The sequence below is a fragment of the Cyprinodon variegatus genome, unplaced genomic scaffold (genome assembly GCF_000732505.1).
Source record: "Cyprinodon variegatus isolate N-32 unplaced genomic scaffold, C_variegatus-1.0 Scaffold1048, whole genome shotgun sequence".
In the NCBI taxonomy this organism is placed as follows: Eukaryota; Metazoa; Chordata; class Actinopteri; order Cyprinodontiformes; family Cyprinodontidae; genus Cyprinodon; species Cyprinodon variegatus.
The window spans coordinates 153361-169540 of record NW_015151501.1 but is presented as its reverse complement, the minus strand read 5'-3'; the positions used below and the strand labels follow the sequence as shown (position 1 = coordinate 169540).

The window sequence follows — 16180 nt, the reverse complement described above, 5'->3', positions numbered from 1 at the left end:
GGCTTGACCAAAACTGGACGAGAACTCTGCTCACAGGATGCTGTCAGGGGTAAGTCAGTGTGATTGCATGACACTGGTGATGGGGATGCCATACAGATTCATGTCAAAAATCCCGAACTATCCCTTTAATAGCAAGAAATAATTTGGTAGATTAGATAACCGTTGTTCCATTAATTTTTGCATTAACTGAGGTAATGGTGCTCACTTCTTCACTTTAAGAAATCGAAATGTCATGAGAGCTGTACAAAACGAAATTTCGTTCTGTTTGCACTCTGTGTATACAAAATGACAATAAAAGATGTAAACGTAAAAACAAATAGAGCCAGGAAATATTTTTAGAAAGTCTTGGATTAACCTGCCTTGACTCCATCTCTAATCAAAACCTGTGACCAATAGGTTCATAATTATAATAAAACATTCTTTAACACTGAATCTTTACGACGGGAAATATGACTGATAAAGATGTAGAGGTATAATGTGTTGGTAATGAATGTGTAATAATGCAAATGCATTAAATGTTGTGGTAGTAAACCATAACGATTGCCTCTTCCCTCAGCACTGAACACATAGAAACGATGATGCAGCTGCTAACTGCTGTGGTCAAGAAGTTCCCTCTAATTGTACCAGATAAGAGTAAGTAGCTTCACCTTCATTGGTCATTTTTAACACCCAGTTAATTGTTCTTGTGCACTTTTCCCACGGTATGTTTTAAAATCTCTGTCTCTGTTTAGCTGAGGATTCCCATCCATTCTGTGCTTCTTCAGTAGAACAGTATTATTCTTGGAATATTGGAAAACGCAGAGCATCAGAGGTAACAAAAAAAAATATATAACAGACTTTATTAATTATTATATGGTCAAGCTACAGTTAGTCTGTTTTTTGTGTCTGTCTGTGTAATTGCTCAGTTACCATGTGGCCACACTTTGAATTAGAAGATGTTTAGATCAAGTTTGATTAGCTTCATATTTCACCTGCACCTAAGTGGGAAAAGAGCGTCTGTTAACAAAGCTTAATTTATCGTTTCCAAGTTGATATGAGTTTGATTATAATCTGCCTTTGGGCTGTTTTGTGTCGTAGTGAGCTTTACGCTTGTCTCATCTTTCTGTCAGGTCAGATTTGTATCTTTGCCTCGTCATCTTGTCCCTTTATAACAAGTTTATCAATAGCTTAAACAACTAGCCTGTTTTAACTCATTGCTCTAAGTTTCATTTATAGGACAAACCCAAACATGGATATGTACAGCTAATTTCTTATTTATATGGATTGCAATAAACTTATACTTAGTGAAAAGTTAATTACAGACTATACCATTTGTTTTGTTTTTTATTGGGCTTATCTGTTTTAATAACATATGTGATTTAAGCAACCCCTATGGCCCCCATCAAGCAATTACAATGTAAAAAAAAAAAAAAACACAGTATCTAGAAACTTGCCATTTACAACATTAAGAAATCAACAAGATATAAAGAAAAATCTACATCAGACATTAAAAGCAACTTGAAGAGAAAAAAGAGAATTTCGAAGGGTTGATAGTTAAACAAGTAAGCAGATGGTGCAGTGAGAGAACTGGAGGAGTGATGGTGCGTCTGAGATCAAGGAGACTTGGAGATTAAAGTTAAGAAGAGATTTGAAAGTGAGCTGAAGTTTAGAGAGAAGTCATTGAAGTTGTTTGTCTGCAGTAATATGATCAATAAAAGGAGGTCTGGAGCTACACAGGTGAATGTCTTTTGCAGTAATCAGACTAAACAAGAAAAGAGGTGTTAGTTACTGCTATTGACTGGCTTCCATGTAAACTAAGTTAAACAAATTTTATATTTTTTATGCGATTTTCAAAGCTTAAGATGACATGGAAGCTCCTAACGAGAAAAGGAAGAATAGGAAGTCGTCAGCATAAAGAAGAAATCTATGAGATTTATCCAAAGCAAATTGGTTTCCTGTATAGGAATCTATGCAATTGCAGGTGGAAGTGGGGTTAGGCTTTGAAGATACGTAGAGGGCTTTATCATTACTGCACAAATGGAATTGCCCTATTACCTAAAAATGTGACCACAAATTTAAAGATGAAAAAAACTTAAAAGAATAGGGGAACCCTGGGGAACCTCCGACAACAGTGGAAGCTTGTGATCTAAAATATGTTACTTGTTACAGTTTTTAAGGTACAAAGTTAAACCAAACATCTGAGCAATCAATTATAGGATAGAATAAAAAATCCCTTTCTTGTTCCTTAATAGGGAAATTGTGGTGTTACAGCAGCAAAAGCATTACAGCAAAAGCGATCACACAAATGGGGACCTTAAGAAGTGTATAAAAATAACAGAATGGTAGAGGTATAAAAAAGATAGAACACTGTACTGACAGTTTCTAACTTAATAAGAGAAAATCTAAAAGCATAAGTAGAGCAAGGCAAATTATTTTACTGATATAATTTAGTTTGTTTCTCCGTAGCTTCAGCGTGCAGTTGCAGTGAAACGGGTTGTCCAGGACGTCCTGGATCGCTCACCTCGGCTACAGGCCCTTACACCCCCAAAGACCAAAGAGGTTGTCCAGTGGTGCCGACAAAGGGGCTTCACTCCACCTGACCCTGAGCCCCAACTCAGGAAGGATGATGAGTCCATCGAGGACATCCTCACACAAATCGATAACGAACCTGGTAGGCTTCTGCCTATGTTTGACATTTTGTTGTTTCTAAGCAGCGCTTCCCAAATACTTTCTTTAAATTCAAAGGGGGGAGGGGCAGATCTTTGGATTCTATTGTTTTCAGTGAACAATTGTTTCCTGCTCAGTGTTTAATGCGTAGGTGTAATGAATGCTTCTGCAGTTAGCACTTGATAAAGTAATATGAATTCTGGTCTGTTGAGTGTGAAGGTGGACTCTGTGACGCCAACTCTGTTGATACGGAGACAGACCTTATTTATCCAGTCTTTTGTCTCTGAAAGGTGAGAGACGGTGCTGCTTAGCTCAGTGAGTCATAGCCTGGCCAGATCCCATGATAATCATCCTTTTGTTCCGTTTCTCACTTTCTTTTAAATAGGATGTTTTTCTTATTATCATATTGCTGAATTGAAATGAAAAGCTTCTCGTTTACAACCCAAAAAACTCTCCAGAGTGCCCATCGACCCTCAGCAACTATGAGGAGCTGGTTCTGCGGTTGGAACAGATGCAAGCCCTGCTGAAGACTGAACCTGAGGAGGAAGATGATGAAATAGTCGACATTGTCACAGTGACTCCTCCCTGCCAGAAGCTGAAGGTCAAGGAAGAGGAGCAGGAAACTGACGTGGAGCCCAAGTTTTTCCTCGGTCCCTGCATGTCCTCTCAGTTTATCAGTGAAACAGCTCAGCAGGTTTGGAGCCCCTCTCAGAGCTTCTGAAAGTTACTGATTTATGTTTGTTTGTTTGTTGGGGGAGCTTTGCTATGACCTTTTTGTTTCTTTCAGGTTGGCGTAACATTTCAACCAGTAGAAGTGGAGAAGAATGTGTTTGCTCCAGTAATCGAAGCAATGATTTTAAAGGTCAGTGCCTGCTTCTTTTTAAACGTTCTGGAAACAGTTTGACAGCACTTCATGAAAACATTTAGAAGGTAGAAGGCACAGCGTTATGTCCAAGCTGGTGAACCTAATGGTGCAGCTAGCGTTCTCCTGGTGCGCCCAGCGTTCTCCTGGTGCGCCCAGCGTTCTCCTGGTGCGCCCAGCGTACTCCCTCAGGATTTTCATGTAGAAACCATACAGGCTCCAATATTGTTGAAAAGTTGTTCAGGTTATAAAAGAACTAAGCAAACCAAGACCAACATACCACCACAGTGTTTGACTGTCAAGAGATGTTCTTTACTGCAAAGCTGCAGATTAACTTTCAAAAAGCTCAACTGATAGATATCACTAAATTTGTCATCTGTTAGTAAATTTATTCAGATTACACATAAAGTTTTGCTTCTTTAAGGGCATCTCACAGGTTATCTTTAATTAGAAATAAAGGGCCATCTAGGCTGATTAGGATTATTTCTTCCCAATAAAGTTCAGATCATCATTTTAAAGCCCTGTTCATATTGACTCACATTATTTCAGTTTGTTGCATTGTTGCCTTGCAGCAAGAAGATTATTGGTTTAGTGTCTTTTCTGCATGGAGTTTGCATGTTTCCCTGAAGTCCAAAAAAAAATGTGACGCTTGAGTTAATCTGCAATTCTTACTTGGGGTGTGTGCTTGTTTGCATGTCTACCTATGTGTTGTCCTGTGGTGGAATGGTAACCCATCAGGGTGTAGCCCACTTTTTGCGATAGACTGCTGGAGATCAGCCCACCATCACTCTGATGGATTGTGCAGCATTCACACGGCAAGATTGTCACGGTGATTTCTGCCCTAATCCTTCTCTTCTGAGAGGTCCAGATAATCAGGTTGCCAACAATCAAACATGTTTGAATCGGGTGGGTGGGCGGGTTGATGGATGGATTGATTGATTGCTGATTTTACATTTAGCCCAAAGAGGGCACAATGCTTCTTCACAGCTCTACACACACTTTGAGCGATTTTCCACGTACTCTTCCCAGGTTTCCTTTTATCTTGTGACTCTGTGTTTTTCAGGCTACAGAGCAGTTTGCCAGCGATATCCTGAGAGAAGCTCTGGCTGGTGCCTACGCTAAATCTCCTCCAAACAGGTCAGCTGTTTTTGTTGCTTAGGAGTGCTCCATTTTTCACTTAATTTATCATATCTGCAGCTTATCCAGGCCACCAGTCTGTTGTGATTATTTTTTGTTTTTTCTCCTATGTACTTGTTTATAATCATGAAACAAAATAGTATTGGGAATCTTTGCTACATGGAGTTAGTGCTGGTTTGGTTCTGCTGTCTTTAGAGATTAATTATCATATCGGTCCTAGATTGCAGAAAGTTACGTCAGTTTTTTCACCACAATATAAACCTAATTGATCAAAGCTCGGTATCCAGCATGATGTTTGTAGGTCCTCCGGTTTTGTGGAGTTCTGAGTTTTACGTAAGATCCTAACATGGACCTGTTTGGGTTTCAGAGCACCAAGGGAGATCACAGCCATGAACATCCACCAAGCCGTCAGTAGCATCCCAACCTGTGACTTCCTCACAAATGCACACATGGGTTGCCTGACTAAGGACACCTGAGGCCAAACAGAATCTGACTTTGAGTAGAAGCGGACGTGTTAAACGGACGGGGAGCCATAAGGAAGAGACGCTTCTCTTGACGTGAATAAATGCGTCCATAGTCGGTCCCATTGGCTCAGAAGGCGCAGCAACAGCTGAATTCATGAACTCAATGAGTGAAGGGCTCAGCTTGCTCCAGAGCTGCTGAGTGACAAACCTTTTTAATACTTTGTGTGGTCGCCTTTTATTTCTGTTGGAAAGAAGCCACATCATGATGTCTGTGTTATTTAATTCAGTGTAGCTGTTCTTCTCTCATACCTCATAACAACATTATTTCAGTGATGAAGTGTTCATACCAGAGAGGTGCTCGTAGGGGAAATAAACCCTGTGTGAATTATGGAGCTAGAAACTGTCCTCCCTGCAGTCTCTTTGGGTTTGATGCATTGGATTTCTGTTTTTGTTTTTCTTTTAGCTGGAGGAAGCTGTGATTTACAGCATATTAAGAACGCTAATGATAATCTGGGTGTTCTCTCTCTGGGTACTTTATATCCAACAAGAGGTTCTCCCAAAGGTGTTGCTGCTATGGCAACGAGTGATCATCATCACCCATACCCTTTATCCTTTTAATGTCTTTCAGTGTTACCCAGCCAGCAGAAATAATTATAATGCAACGGTAAAATACAAGTTTGCTGACTTTTTTTTTTCTTCATAAAACTTGTTTTTGTCTGACATTTGACACTAGTTGAATGATTTTCATTGTGAGCTAGTGGTTATCATTCACAATAGTTGGAACTGTTGTCATATCCATCATGCTATGTATGATACTCACCAGTACTCACCACTGACATTTGTTAATTTTTGGTTGTCCAGTGTAAGTGACGTTTTTAACCTTCAAAGCTTCAGCAGAGTGAGCAGATAGTGGAAATACAGACCTGAAATAAGCAGCAAAATGGTTTCTATATGGGGAATGGTGTGCATAACCAGTACGTGTATTAGGATGCATTCAAATAGTATTTAAATGTTTAGTTTTTTTCTGTTTACCATGAAAATATTTATTTGTACCTAAACAACTGAGTATGCGTGTTCTTCTTAGAGTAAATGAAATTATTTGGTGAGTATTAAGTGTTTGTCATTTAATAAACATGAGCGTGTGTGCTGTTGAGCTTTGAGTGAAAGGAAACGTAAGCTGATTGGCCTGTTTAACCGAATGAAACCATTGTACAAAATACTGAAACCCTGTTTTGTATTTTTTTTTTTGTGCAAACCAAAAATATGATCAATATTCTTATAATAAACAGAGTAAAATCTTTCTTAAAATCTTGGAGATTAAAAAGTTCATTGATCTACATGCTTGTATGGATGAGCTGTGTGTCAATCTAAGCAGAGTTTCGGTATGAACTGAAAAAGAGATCGTCAGAATGATTCTCTAAATAATTTGGAGCTTTAAATGTCCACAGTGGGATGATGGTGTGAAGTCTGCATAAGTGAACAGGAAACAAAGCTACAATGAGATTCTGACTCGAGGCGTCTTAAGAGCTGATCTACATTTTGAGGAACTCACGGTTACCTAGGTAACCAATGAAATACCGAGAGTGCCTCGGTAATACTTTCATTTTATCACAGTTTAGTAAATCCTTTTAAATGTGGTCAGTAAAAGAAGCTTTGAATAAATAAAAATGTAGTTCAGAAAAGTTTAATTTTTGTTAAAAAAAAAATTATAAATATATTTATATATATAAAACCAACTCTGTATGATAGTTTTAATGTTAATCGTCTTTAAGATCTGAAAATCCCTAACTTTGTTTTTCATGATTGACCCAAAGCTTTTATAATCTGATGATTTAACTGATTTACTTAAATTGTGTTGGCCTCTTTGCATATGATTAGAACCTGTCATAAAGTATTTTTTATATCCATTAAAAGAAAATGTGTAGATTTGAACTCTAATCTGGAACCAGCAGCTGAGTAAAGACACGCACCAGGCCTAGTGAATATATTTTTTATTGTTATTCAACATCTTACCTCATTTAACTGCTCTTTTTCTTTATTTAGATATTATCCCAAAATGGACTAAACAATATCTTCTTTAAAGGTGAACATAATGTAAAGGTAATAAATTGTTTTCAGGCAGATTTCTAATGACACCAAAGCGCAGCATAGCATTACAAGCAAACACACTTTCTGACAAATCATGTCTTGGATTATTGTTGCAGATTCAACAGTTTGTGCGTTGAAGATAAGAGAGCAGGCACACAAACACAAACATACAGAGCAGCCAGTTTCTGTGTATATAACCGAAATAAAACAAACACAAAAAGGAAAAGTGTATCTAAGCTATTCTGTGACATGCGTTTCATTTATAGGAGCAGGAAGTCTAGAGTAGTATCAAAAGATGTGGTTCAAATCTCCACCTGGGATAATAAGCTGCTGCTCAACAGCGTTCACAACAACAACATTCCCTTGCATAGATTCTTGTGTTGTGGAATGGGCTTGAAACATTCCCGTCTGGATTACTTAATGTGAACAAAGTGGAGTTGGAGGAGAGTCGAAGCAGCTGTCAGATGTTGAAGACCCTTGATCCGCTTTGAAAGACCGCAGAAGGGTTCGGGGGCAGTTTGGTCCTCACCAGATGCTCCTGCGTGAAAGAAGGAGACAGAGAGATGGATGTCAGCGGCAGCCATGGTGCTCTGACTGATTCCATGAAATGAAAAGAGACTCCCTGGACAGTGCCGTCACACAGCATCAGGTCTGCGTCTGAGCTCCAGCAGACATGATTGTGTTACTGTTTCCATCTTAGAGTTGCTACCCTCAGCTGAATGAACCATTAAAAAGAATCTTTCTCTACAGATGCTCCTGCATCATTGATGCAAACATCTTAAATCTAACTTTTCACACATATTTAAACATTTCAACAGCAGCTGCCTTTATATGACTCTAAATCTGGTCAGAATAACCTCTAATCTCATGTCCCTTAATTATCTCCTGGGCATCATTGTTTGACAAATTATTTCTAATTATTTTTACATCTTTAGGAAGTTTTTTGAAACAAGAAGAATTTATGAGTAGCCCAAACTTTAAAATTATCACTCAGCCAATAATGTGTTTTTATGGAAGCCTGTTTCTGCCTTAAGAAAGTTTAAAAAAATGCCAAATAGAAAGTCTTAATTATGAGTTAAAAAGTCAAAATTATGAGATTCAAAGTCATAATTTCTCCCCTTCAGTCATAATCATAAGATATTGAACTTTCAAATGTTGTATCTCATAATTATGACTTTCTGTTTGGCATTTTTTATTTCCATGTGGCAGAAACGGGCTTCCATTTATTTTTGTGTAGTTTGCATATTGAATATTAGGTGTGACTGAACATGTACTCTAAATCAAGTTGAATTCGGTTGCATTTGTACTCCTATCAAGCTGCAGATGAAAATGTGCCTTTGTAGCTTTTTGAGTAAATAATAAAAAAAGGAAAATAATAAGGTATGCATGTCATTTGAGCATTTTATTGGGTGGTACTTCTAAGCACTGTGGGCTGCTGCAGAGAAAGCTGTATTCGTTCAGTAAGCTGGATTGTTGAAACGCTTTTTACATCCCCCCCCAACAAACACACACGCACATTCAGTCTTTTCTGCTCTGTGCAGCGTGAGCGCTGCCTCTCTCCTAAATTAGATTGGTGCTGAACAAGACTGCAACCCGACGCAACATTGCACTTTAACAGATAATCCATCAGATGATGCACCCAGTTCTCTCTCCTCCCTCTTCATGCTTGCTGCCACTTATCATTCGTATGATGGATCTCAAACCTCTCACCTTATATTTTCCCCATCTCTCCCTCCCTCACCCCCATCTTAACACAATGCTGCTTTGAGTCCTGCCAACTTGGCACCAAGCTTTCCCTCTGTGGTCCCGGTAGCGTGGGAATGGGGATGAGGTCCAAGTGAAAGAATAGAGGTAGATGAGACCAACAGGAAGTAAAAATCCAGGGAATGAGGATAATAACTTGGCCACAGTCAAAAAAGGACTGTGTTTTGCCTTCCCTTTTTCTGCTATGTCATTTTGTGAGAGTTTGTTTTGCCAGCAGAACGCCTTCACTTCACACAGTATCTCAGCTGTGACTCTTCTCAGCAAACTGACAGTGTTTTCTCTCCTTTTAACGTTGAATCATCCAGGCACCTCACCTACAGAAATGTTCTTAGAACCATATGTTCGCAACATCCCTTGGCACCCCTGGTAAAAATGTGGAAACAGTCTTAAAATAAATGCGTCTTTCACTTAGGTAGCATAATGTCCCCCTTTAATTTGACTACATTTACTTGTCTGTGTCAGATGATCTATATTTCTCTGTTGAAAGAGCCGCTACCCTGCAGGACTCACCAAGCTATTGTCAGTTGACTAGTTCTGCCCATAAGGGACACGCAGTGGACATTTAATCATATATTACTCCATTTATTTTGATAGATTTGAAAGTAAAGATGATTTGAAACGTTTGAAAAGGCATCACAGTCTTAAACTATAGATTAGTCATTGCATACCTCACCTCACTCCTACAGATCAAGGCCAAAAAAGACAAACTCCTACCTATGTGCAAATAAACAGTGCTGTTCTGCTGAACAGTGCTACCTATTTGTGAATTCTCTCCTGAGACAAACATTGCAATAAAACGGTTAAAACAGCTAAAGTAACAATCCCCACACTGTCTGATTTTAAGCTGTTTATTAGAGATGCTGTATCATATTTTGAAGAGTATTTGTTACCATGATCTTTGTTTATATAAAGAGAAAAGTGATAATCATCCATGTCAGAATGTCATGTACTCTTTACACTTTCCTCACAGCATAATGGATCCTTTACTGTTCTTAACAGTAGGTTTATTTTTCTTGCATACTTCCTCAGCAACCATAATACTGGAAGTGTTTAATAGTTGTTATGGAGACCTGGTGACTTGGTGTTTGTGTTTTCATTTATGCATGCTAAATATGAGTTGCATGCATACAGTGGATGGCCCCTGTGCCTCATATTTATACTCCAGAGAAACAGAAAGTTGCAGAGCTTTTTTTTTTTTTTTTTTTTACATTTATTTAAATACATCGGTAGGAGTACCAGTATTGGGATGTTTTAAAAACTATTTATATTTTTTGATAACATTTCTTTTCCTCTGCAAATGGGCTGAAAAAAATACATATTTCAAAACTTTTAAGTACAAATAAAGGATTTTATTTGAACACTTTTTGTTCATGCAATGCCTGGTAATATTATTGAGGGGTCGATGCAATAAGCCGGTTTTCCTTAGCCTCTTAACATCCACCTCATTTTGGGAAATTCTCTCCTATTTTGCATCCCCGGAAAAGTAAATAACTTAGGAACTTTAAGCCCAAATTACATGTGTGATATAGTATTTAAAAAGCTAACACATTCTAGTTTCTGAATATATTAATGAAAATTGAGTAAAACAGAATCCAAGCTGCATCAGTTCAAACATGACTAAAAGCTGTTTTTTTTTATCCTCGAAAATATTAGGTCTTTTTTGAACAGCAGTAATAAAGACATGCTTGCTTGTTGTGGCTGCTTTGTCATGTTTACATTTTGACATGCTGCTATATCAGTGTTAATTGTGCTTTGGTGCTCACTGTGTCCATAAAAAACTTGGTGGTTGAATTGCGGAGAATCTAAGCTTTCCAATGATGTCTAACATGTCTATATTGGTAAACATTTTACCGCATTCTGAGTTATTAGTTGTAAGCGCTTTAAATAAATAAGCTGAATTAAATTTAAATTGAAATTAATAGAAATTTGTTTGATGTGAGCTGCAGAAACAAAAATGAACATAAAAAAAGCAGAATAAAAAAAAAATACTACAAGCATGCTTTGACTATGCTTCCGTTTTCTTTGTTTGATTTGTTTATTACTTTACCTTCTAATCACAAATGATTTTGTAAAGCGTATTTGCCTGTAGCAGAAAATCAATACCAGCACAGGCCCTGTGCCGCCTCCACACCACCCCCACTTCTGGCAATGGAGCAAAATAAAGAAGTGGGTGAAAGGAGGTGGCTTTCAGAATGCATTGTCCCAGCAGGCCATGTAATCCTCTTTGTGCGGTTTAAAACGATTGTTTCCATCATCAATCTAACTGTGCATCTGAGATCATTGCATTATAACGTGTTGTGTTCAGGGACTCTAAAAGCTCAGTCTTGGTGGGTTAAACGTTTTTTTTTTTGTTTTTTTTTCTTGCAACAGCCTCTTGCTTTGAGGTCTTTTGCTATTTTGTTAATCAATTAAAAAAACTTTTTCATTATTTAAAGAATCTCAAGTTGATTTCACAGCATTTTTTAAAATCTTATATGATTTCAGAAATAATCTCTTTGGTCTGGATGCTGATTTGAGGAACAGTGGGATCAGTTCACCTGCCCACCTCTGTCATCTCACTGAGTCAAATTTAGAAAGTAACAGTCAGTTCGACCACTTGAAATGCAGAGGCTCTGCCAAAGCTTGGAAAAGCCATCATTTAATAGAACACCATGCAAGCTGGAGAACCACCATGGACCAATGCTGCCAGAGTGTAAGGCATGCTGGAGTGGGATGTGTAAAGCCCGGTCAGACACCTCTGCAGGGGGTTGGTGAGTCAGTAATGAGTTGGCCCTGAGTGGGCTGATGTGGATTATCATGAGATCAACTTCATTTGCCACCAGGCCAGTTTTTTTTTTGGAAGGGTTCGTCAGACGAATGAATACTCACATGCTTGTACGGAAAAATCCTTATTGCATGCTTCCTACACACTGCCAGCAGCAAAACCTCCTTCACTGTACAAGCTGTGGGCCCTCACTCAAACTGGGTCAGAATTATTTTTAGAGTTGCTGTCCTGTCATTGACATCTCTAACTTTGACCTCCACGCTCATCACACAGGACACCCAGTGGCAAAAATGGTTTAACAGAGCAGCCACGGCTTAGAAAAATCATCCAAATAGGCAGAAGGAGGTCTTAATTCACTCCCGTGGATTAATCCTGCTTTTTTTTTTTAACAAGCAGATGAGAGCTGGCAATGTGAGGACAAACCCAGAGGACACAACAGAGAGAAAACATACCGGTATATTCTAGCTTCCTGTTTCTTAATACCCTGCAGCTTAGTAGAGCAGATGTTGCTACACAGACTGGTAGACTACCTGACCTGGTCCAGGTCAGAGTGAACATTCTCCATGCTGGCAGATGGAGCTGAGCGCTGTGGGTGGGCAAGAGGGATGGCACTAAACCTCTGGAGATTCCCATAAACCGCCTAACAAACTGTCACGAAATATTATCAGCTGCGAAAACATGCAAGGGGCAGCAGAAAAGGAGCCAGACCGTTTGAATTTAGTATGTGTTTCATTTCCAACCCCTTCCTGTTTCCATATCTCCCTCCAAGGCTGCACCTGCTATCTTTACAGAAACATGGAATTACTGTAGTTTAATTTTAGGAAAGACTTTCTTCATGCATGACTAGTGATTATCCAGTCAACAAAATATCCTGCTGTATCTTTAAACAGTAGTTTATAATAGAATAGAACAATATTTTTTTTTCTCCATATCGGGCATGCAAAATAAAAGTTTGTACATCAAAGGTAAAAAACAAAACAAAACAAAAAAAGTATCAAAAATGTGTGCTTTGAATGAAAGACATTTTCACTAAGTTGGGTGTTGAGAAACCGTGTAAAAGGTGCATGCATCATTTTGCATAAAAAAATGCAAAAAATATGCGAAAGAAAAGATTAAATTGACAGCAGAGATTTAAATTATGTATTAAGCTTGTTAGGGGCAGTTATGTTTGCAAAATCTCAAAGCTGCTTGGATGAAGGGTGTGTAATATCACTGTCACTCCATAGTGCATCAATGGTGCAGCATTCTTTGGAGCTCTTTAACAGCAGGTTTGACCTAATTTCAAATCTGAGTATCAAGCTAATGGTGGCTATACAATAACTGTCACATAAAATCCCACTTAAAATATTGAAAGTTATGATAACATTTGTTTCTACACATCTAAAAGGTTGTAAAAAGCTTTTGTACGTGGTATTTTCAAACTATGATACAACAAGCACTAGCTCCTGTGAAAAAAATTGTGAGCGTAACCTTAATTCACCTTACAAAGACCTTTTGCTCCATGCAAAAAGTGCGTTGTGATTGCACAATATATACTACACATATAACTTAAAAGCTTCAGAGATAGAAACTAGGTTATGACTCACTCCCCAGTTTGACAAGACTTTTTGAAGTTTAGCCATTTTTGCACTAACCAAAAAATAATAATTTGAAAGTTCTATCAAACACTGATGCACAAGACTAAAGATGAAATAATCTAGGATATTGGAGTTGTAATTACAATGAATTATCAGATGTGCGTGATTTTATATGGTGTGTTTCTGCTTACCTGGGCACCATTTGTGGATTCATTGACAGTGAGGGGATCTTATTTTGCAGCTGAGCTGGACCTCATTTAGAAGTCCTTTCCCATCATCTCTGTTCTATTCAGGTCAAAGTGATGAGTATAGCACCAGCAGTGTTACCTAACACAGCACACGGCCTGTTTTAAACAGCTGGGTCACTTTGAGCTGCTTTGGGACAGAATGCTGTATCACTTTACTCAGATGCCCCAGCAGCACAAAGCAGCGAAGGAGATAAGTGCAGGTGACATTCAGTAAGAGGGTGCTGCAGTTTTCCCCTGTTTGATGAATTTCTTTGAAACCATCTAGTTTAAAAACTAAAAAGGTGCTTGCCTCTCTCTTGGTTATTCCACTGTGCTCGGTGCTCTCATGTAGGATGCTTTGCTGAAGGCCTTGGGGGTTCAAGGACCTGCCGACCCGCGGGGCAGCTGAGCTGTGCTGAGTGACGGAGGGAGGCTGGATGATGGAGGCAGCAGATGGGGGGATGAGCTCAGCCTTGTGCCCGCTCATGGACCTGCTGACCTCTCCGCTGTAGGCTGCCTGGTAGCTGGTCTCACGTGGGATATGGGTGGCCTCTGTCCCTGGGCTGGAGTATTGAGTGGCTGGATTTCTCCTTGCACTTCTGGCTGGTTTCACCCCTGTCCATGGCCTGTACTCTTGCCTGAAGGAAGTAAAATGCATCAGTATGTTGACTTTAAAGCAGGGTTGCCGTGAAGTTACAGACCTAATGATGTTGTGCTGATGCTTAAAAACTAAAATACTAGAATCTGACCAAAAAAACAAACAAACATAAAAGGGCAAATACCTCACACACCAATTTAAAAGTTTCTACCCTACCTGTTTCCTTCTTTGGTTGTACTTCTTTACAAAGCTCTTTGTAAGCCGAACAGATCTGATTTATCCAACATGTTTTTCATTATATGAGCTCTCAAGAACTATTAGCTCCTCTGATAGCACATTTTTAAAAAATCTAAAGCTTTAAGCTGCTGTATTGGTAGCAGAAAGAGTGAAAACGCTTCATAGGACATTAAAGTACAACTTTTGTTCTTAGGTGGTGGTTGTGTGTCTGGGTTGTCTTTTAATTTGATCTTTAAATAGTTAAAGATTTAAGAATAAACAGCAACTAATCTTGGAGAATAACTTTAATTTTAGTTAGGTGAATTTAATGTTTTTTATTTTTTCAATGTTGTTTATTGCATAAATTAGTGTATACTTAGTTCTTTTTTCTGCTTTATTATTTAGTTATTTATTGGATTTTGTATCTTAACATTTAATAAAGCTTCTTTGTCAATTTTTTTAATATTTTAGCTATTATTGTTCTTTTTTACATTAATGATGTTACTTCTCATTTTTTGTGCCTTTTTTATGTATTGTATTTAATGTTTTGTTCTACATTTACCAGTTTGGTGCCATCTGGGGTATTTCAGCTTCTTTTGCAATATGTTTTGCATCTGTTTGGTTAGATGGGCGGTTTTTGCTTCATGGGAAATTATTCTAGAATTACAGTTCTCAGGTTGGCTGCACATTGGAGTAGCTATGCTAGATTGATGCAGATTTGCCTTGTTGGAAAAACTCCAGTTCCTCCCTTTGTGGATGAAATCTTCTTTTTTATATAGATTTTTTTTTATATTTCTCTGTCTCTGTGTCTTTGATTTTTGTTCTGTTTCAGTTTTTGATTAATTAGTCTCACTCCATGTTGCATTTTCTTTTCTTTAGTGACTTCTCAGCCACCGTTAGCACATAATTAGATCGAACTGTCGCCACTAATTATTCCCACCTGTTGCTGTTTATATACCTTTCTCCTCTTTACTTAATGCTAGAATGTAAACTAATCACTACGCTTCTATGTGTTCCCAGAAATGTGTTACACTACCTGCATCCTTCTTTCCTGCCAACACACATCTTGCTTTCCTTTCCTTTTCCTTTCCTCACACCTGAAATGTCTAATCTTCCACCTCTACCATGGACCCCACTGCTTCTCTGCATTTGTTTTCAGTAAAAATAAGGAGATGGATCCTGGAGAGACTTAATCATAATAAGTCAGCCCCAGAGTCCTGAAGGATCTCTGTGGGATTTTGCAGCTTCTCCTAAACCTTAGCCTGAGCCATGAAATGGTTCTAGTGATGTGGAAGACCTCCTGCCTTGTTTTGGTACCAAAGAAAACTCTACCAACAGCCGTCAAATGACTATAGACCAATTTCCCTGACATCCTATATCATGAATGTCCCAGAGAGACTCCCTTTGGTCTACATGAGCAACAATCAGAACTAGGAGCTACCAGAATCCTCTACAATTTGCCTACCATCATGGAGTAGGATCTAAAGAAGCCATAATTTGCCTGCTTCAACTAAACCATTCATTTAAACATGGTAGACAGCACTGTTTGAATCCAGCTTTTTATTATTCTTCAGTGCATTCAACACGATTCAGCCTGATTTACTTTGTCAGAGACTCCAGAAGCCTCAGGTTGAGGCAGCAACAATCTTCTGGATCAAAGACTATCTGACAAACAGACCACAGCTTGTGAGACTGAAGGGTCAGCTGTCTATTCAGTTTTAGTCAGCAACACAGGAGCAACCAGCCACTTGCAGAGACGGTCAAGTAGCTGAGCACAGGGAGATGGGGAATCGCTTTGTGGGGAAATAATCCTCAGATCCTGAATGTGAAAAAAAAA

At 38.6% G+C, this 16180-nt stretch overlaps 2 protein-coding genes across 2 annotated transcripts in view; one reads left to right on the top strand and one right to left on the bottom strand.

Moving 5' to 3' along the window:
• yeats2 (YEATS domain containing 2) overlaps positions 1 to 6427 on the top strand; it is a 32496-nt gene extending 26069 nt beyond the window's left edge. The window contains exons 24-30 of the mRNA XM_015399814.1: positions 557 to 633; positions 732 to 811; positions 2446 to 2650; positions 3105 to 3340; positions 3434 to 3508; positions 4572 to 4645; positions 5013 to 6427. Of these exons, the coding sequence (XP_015255300.1) occupies positions 557 to 633; positions 732 to 811; positions 2446 to 2650; positions 3105 to 3340; positions 3434 to 3508; positions 4572 to 4645; positions 5013 to 5121 (856 nt within the window). The 3' untranslated portion in view covers positions 5122 to 6427. The remainder of the gene's footprint in view (positions 1 to 556; positions 634 to 731; positions 812 to 2445; positions 2651 to 3104; positions 3341 to 3433; positions 3509 to 4571; positions 4646 to 5012) is intronic.
• Positions 6428 to 7103: 676 nt separating this feature from the next.
• On the bottom strand, positions 7104 to 14283 carry LOC107101052 (microtubule-associated protein 6 homolog). Its single transcript, XM_015399807.1, has 2 exons — positions 13840 to 14283; positions 7104 to 7735 (listed from the first exon to the last, which is right to left on the bottom strand). Exons 1-2 carry the CDS (start codon positions 14185 to 14187, stop codon positions 7658 to 7660), a joined length of 426 nt encoding a protein of 141 aa, XP_015255293.1. The 5' UTR covers positions 14188 to 14283; the 3' UTR covers positions 7104 to 7657.
• Positions 14284 to 16180: the final 1897 nt, after the last annotated feature.

What these genes read in the sequence shown, in the direction of transcription:
- LOC107101052 (XM_015399807.1), bottom strand. Translation starts at nt 14,187, where the DNA reads ATGCATTTTACTTCCTTCAGGCAAGAGTACAGGCCATGGACAGGGGTG. An exon ending in GTGGAATAACCAAGAGAGAG is followed by an intron (nt 7,736 to 13,839) that starts GCAAGCACCTTT and finishes TCTTTCACGCAG; the next exon opens with GAGCATCTGGTGAGGACCAA.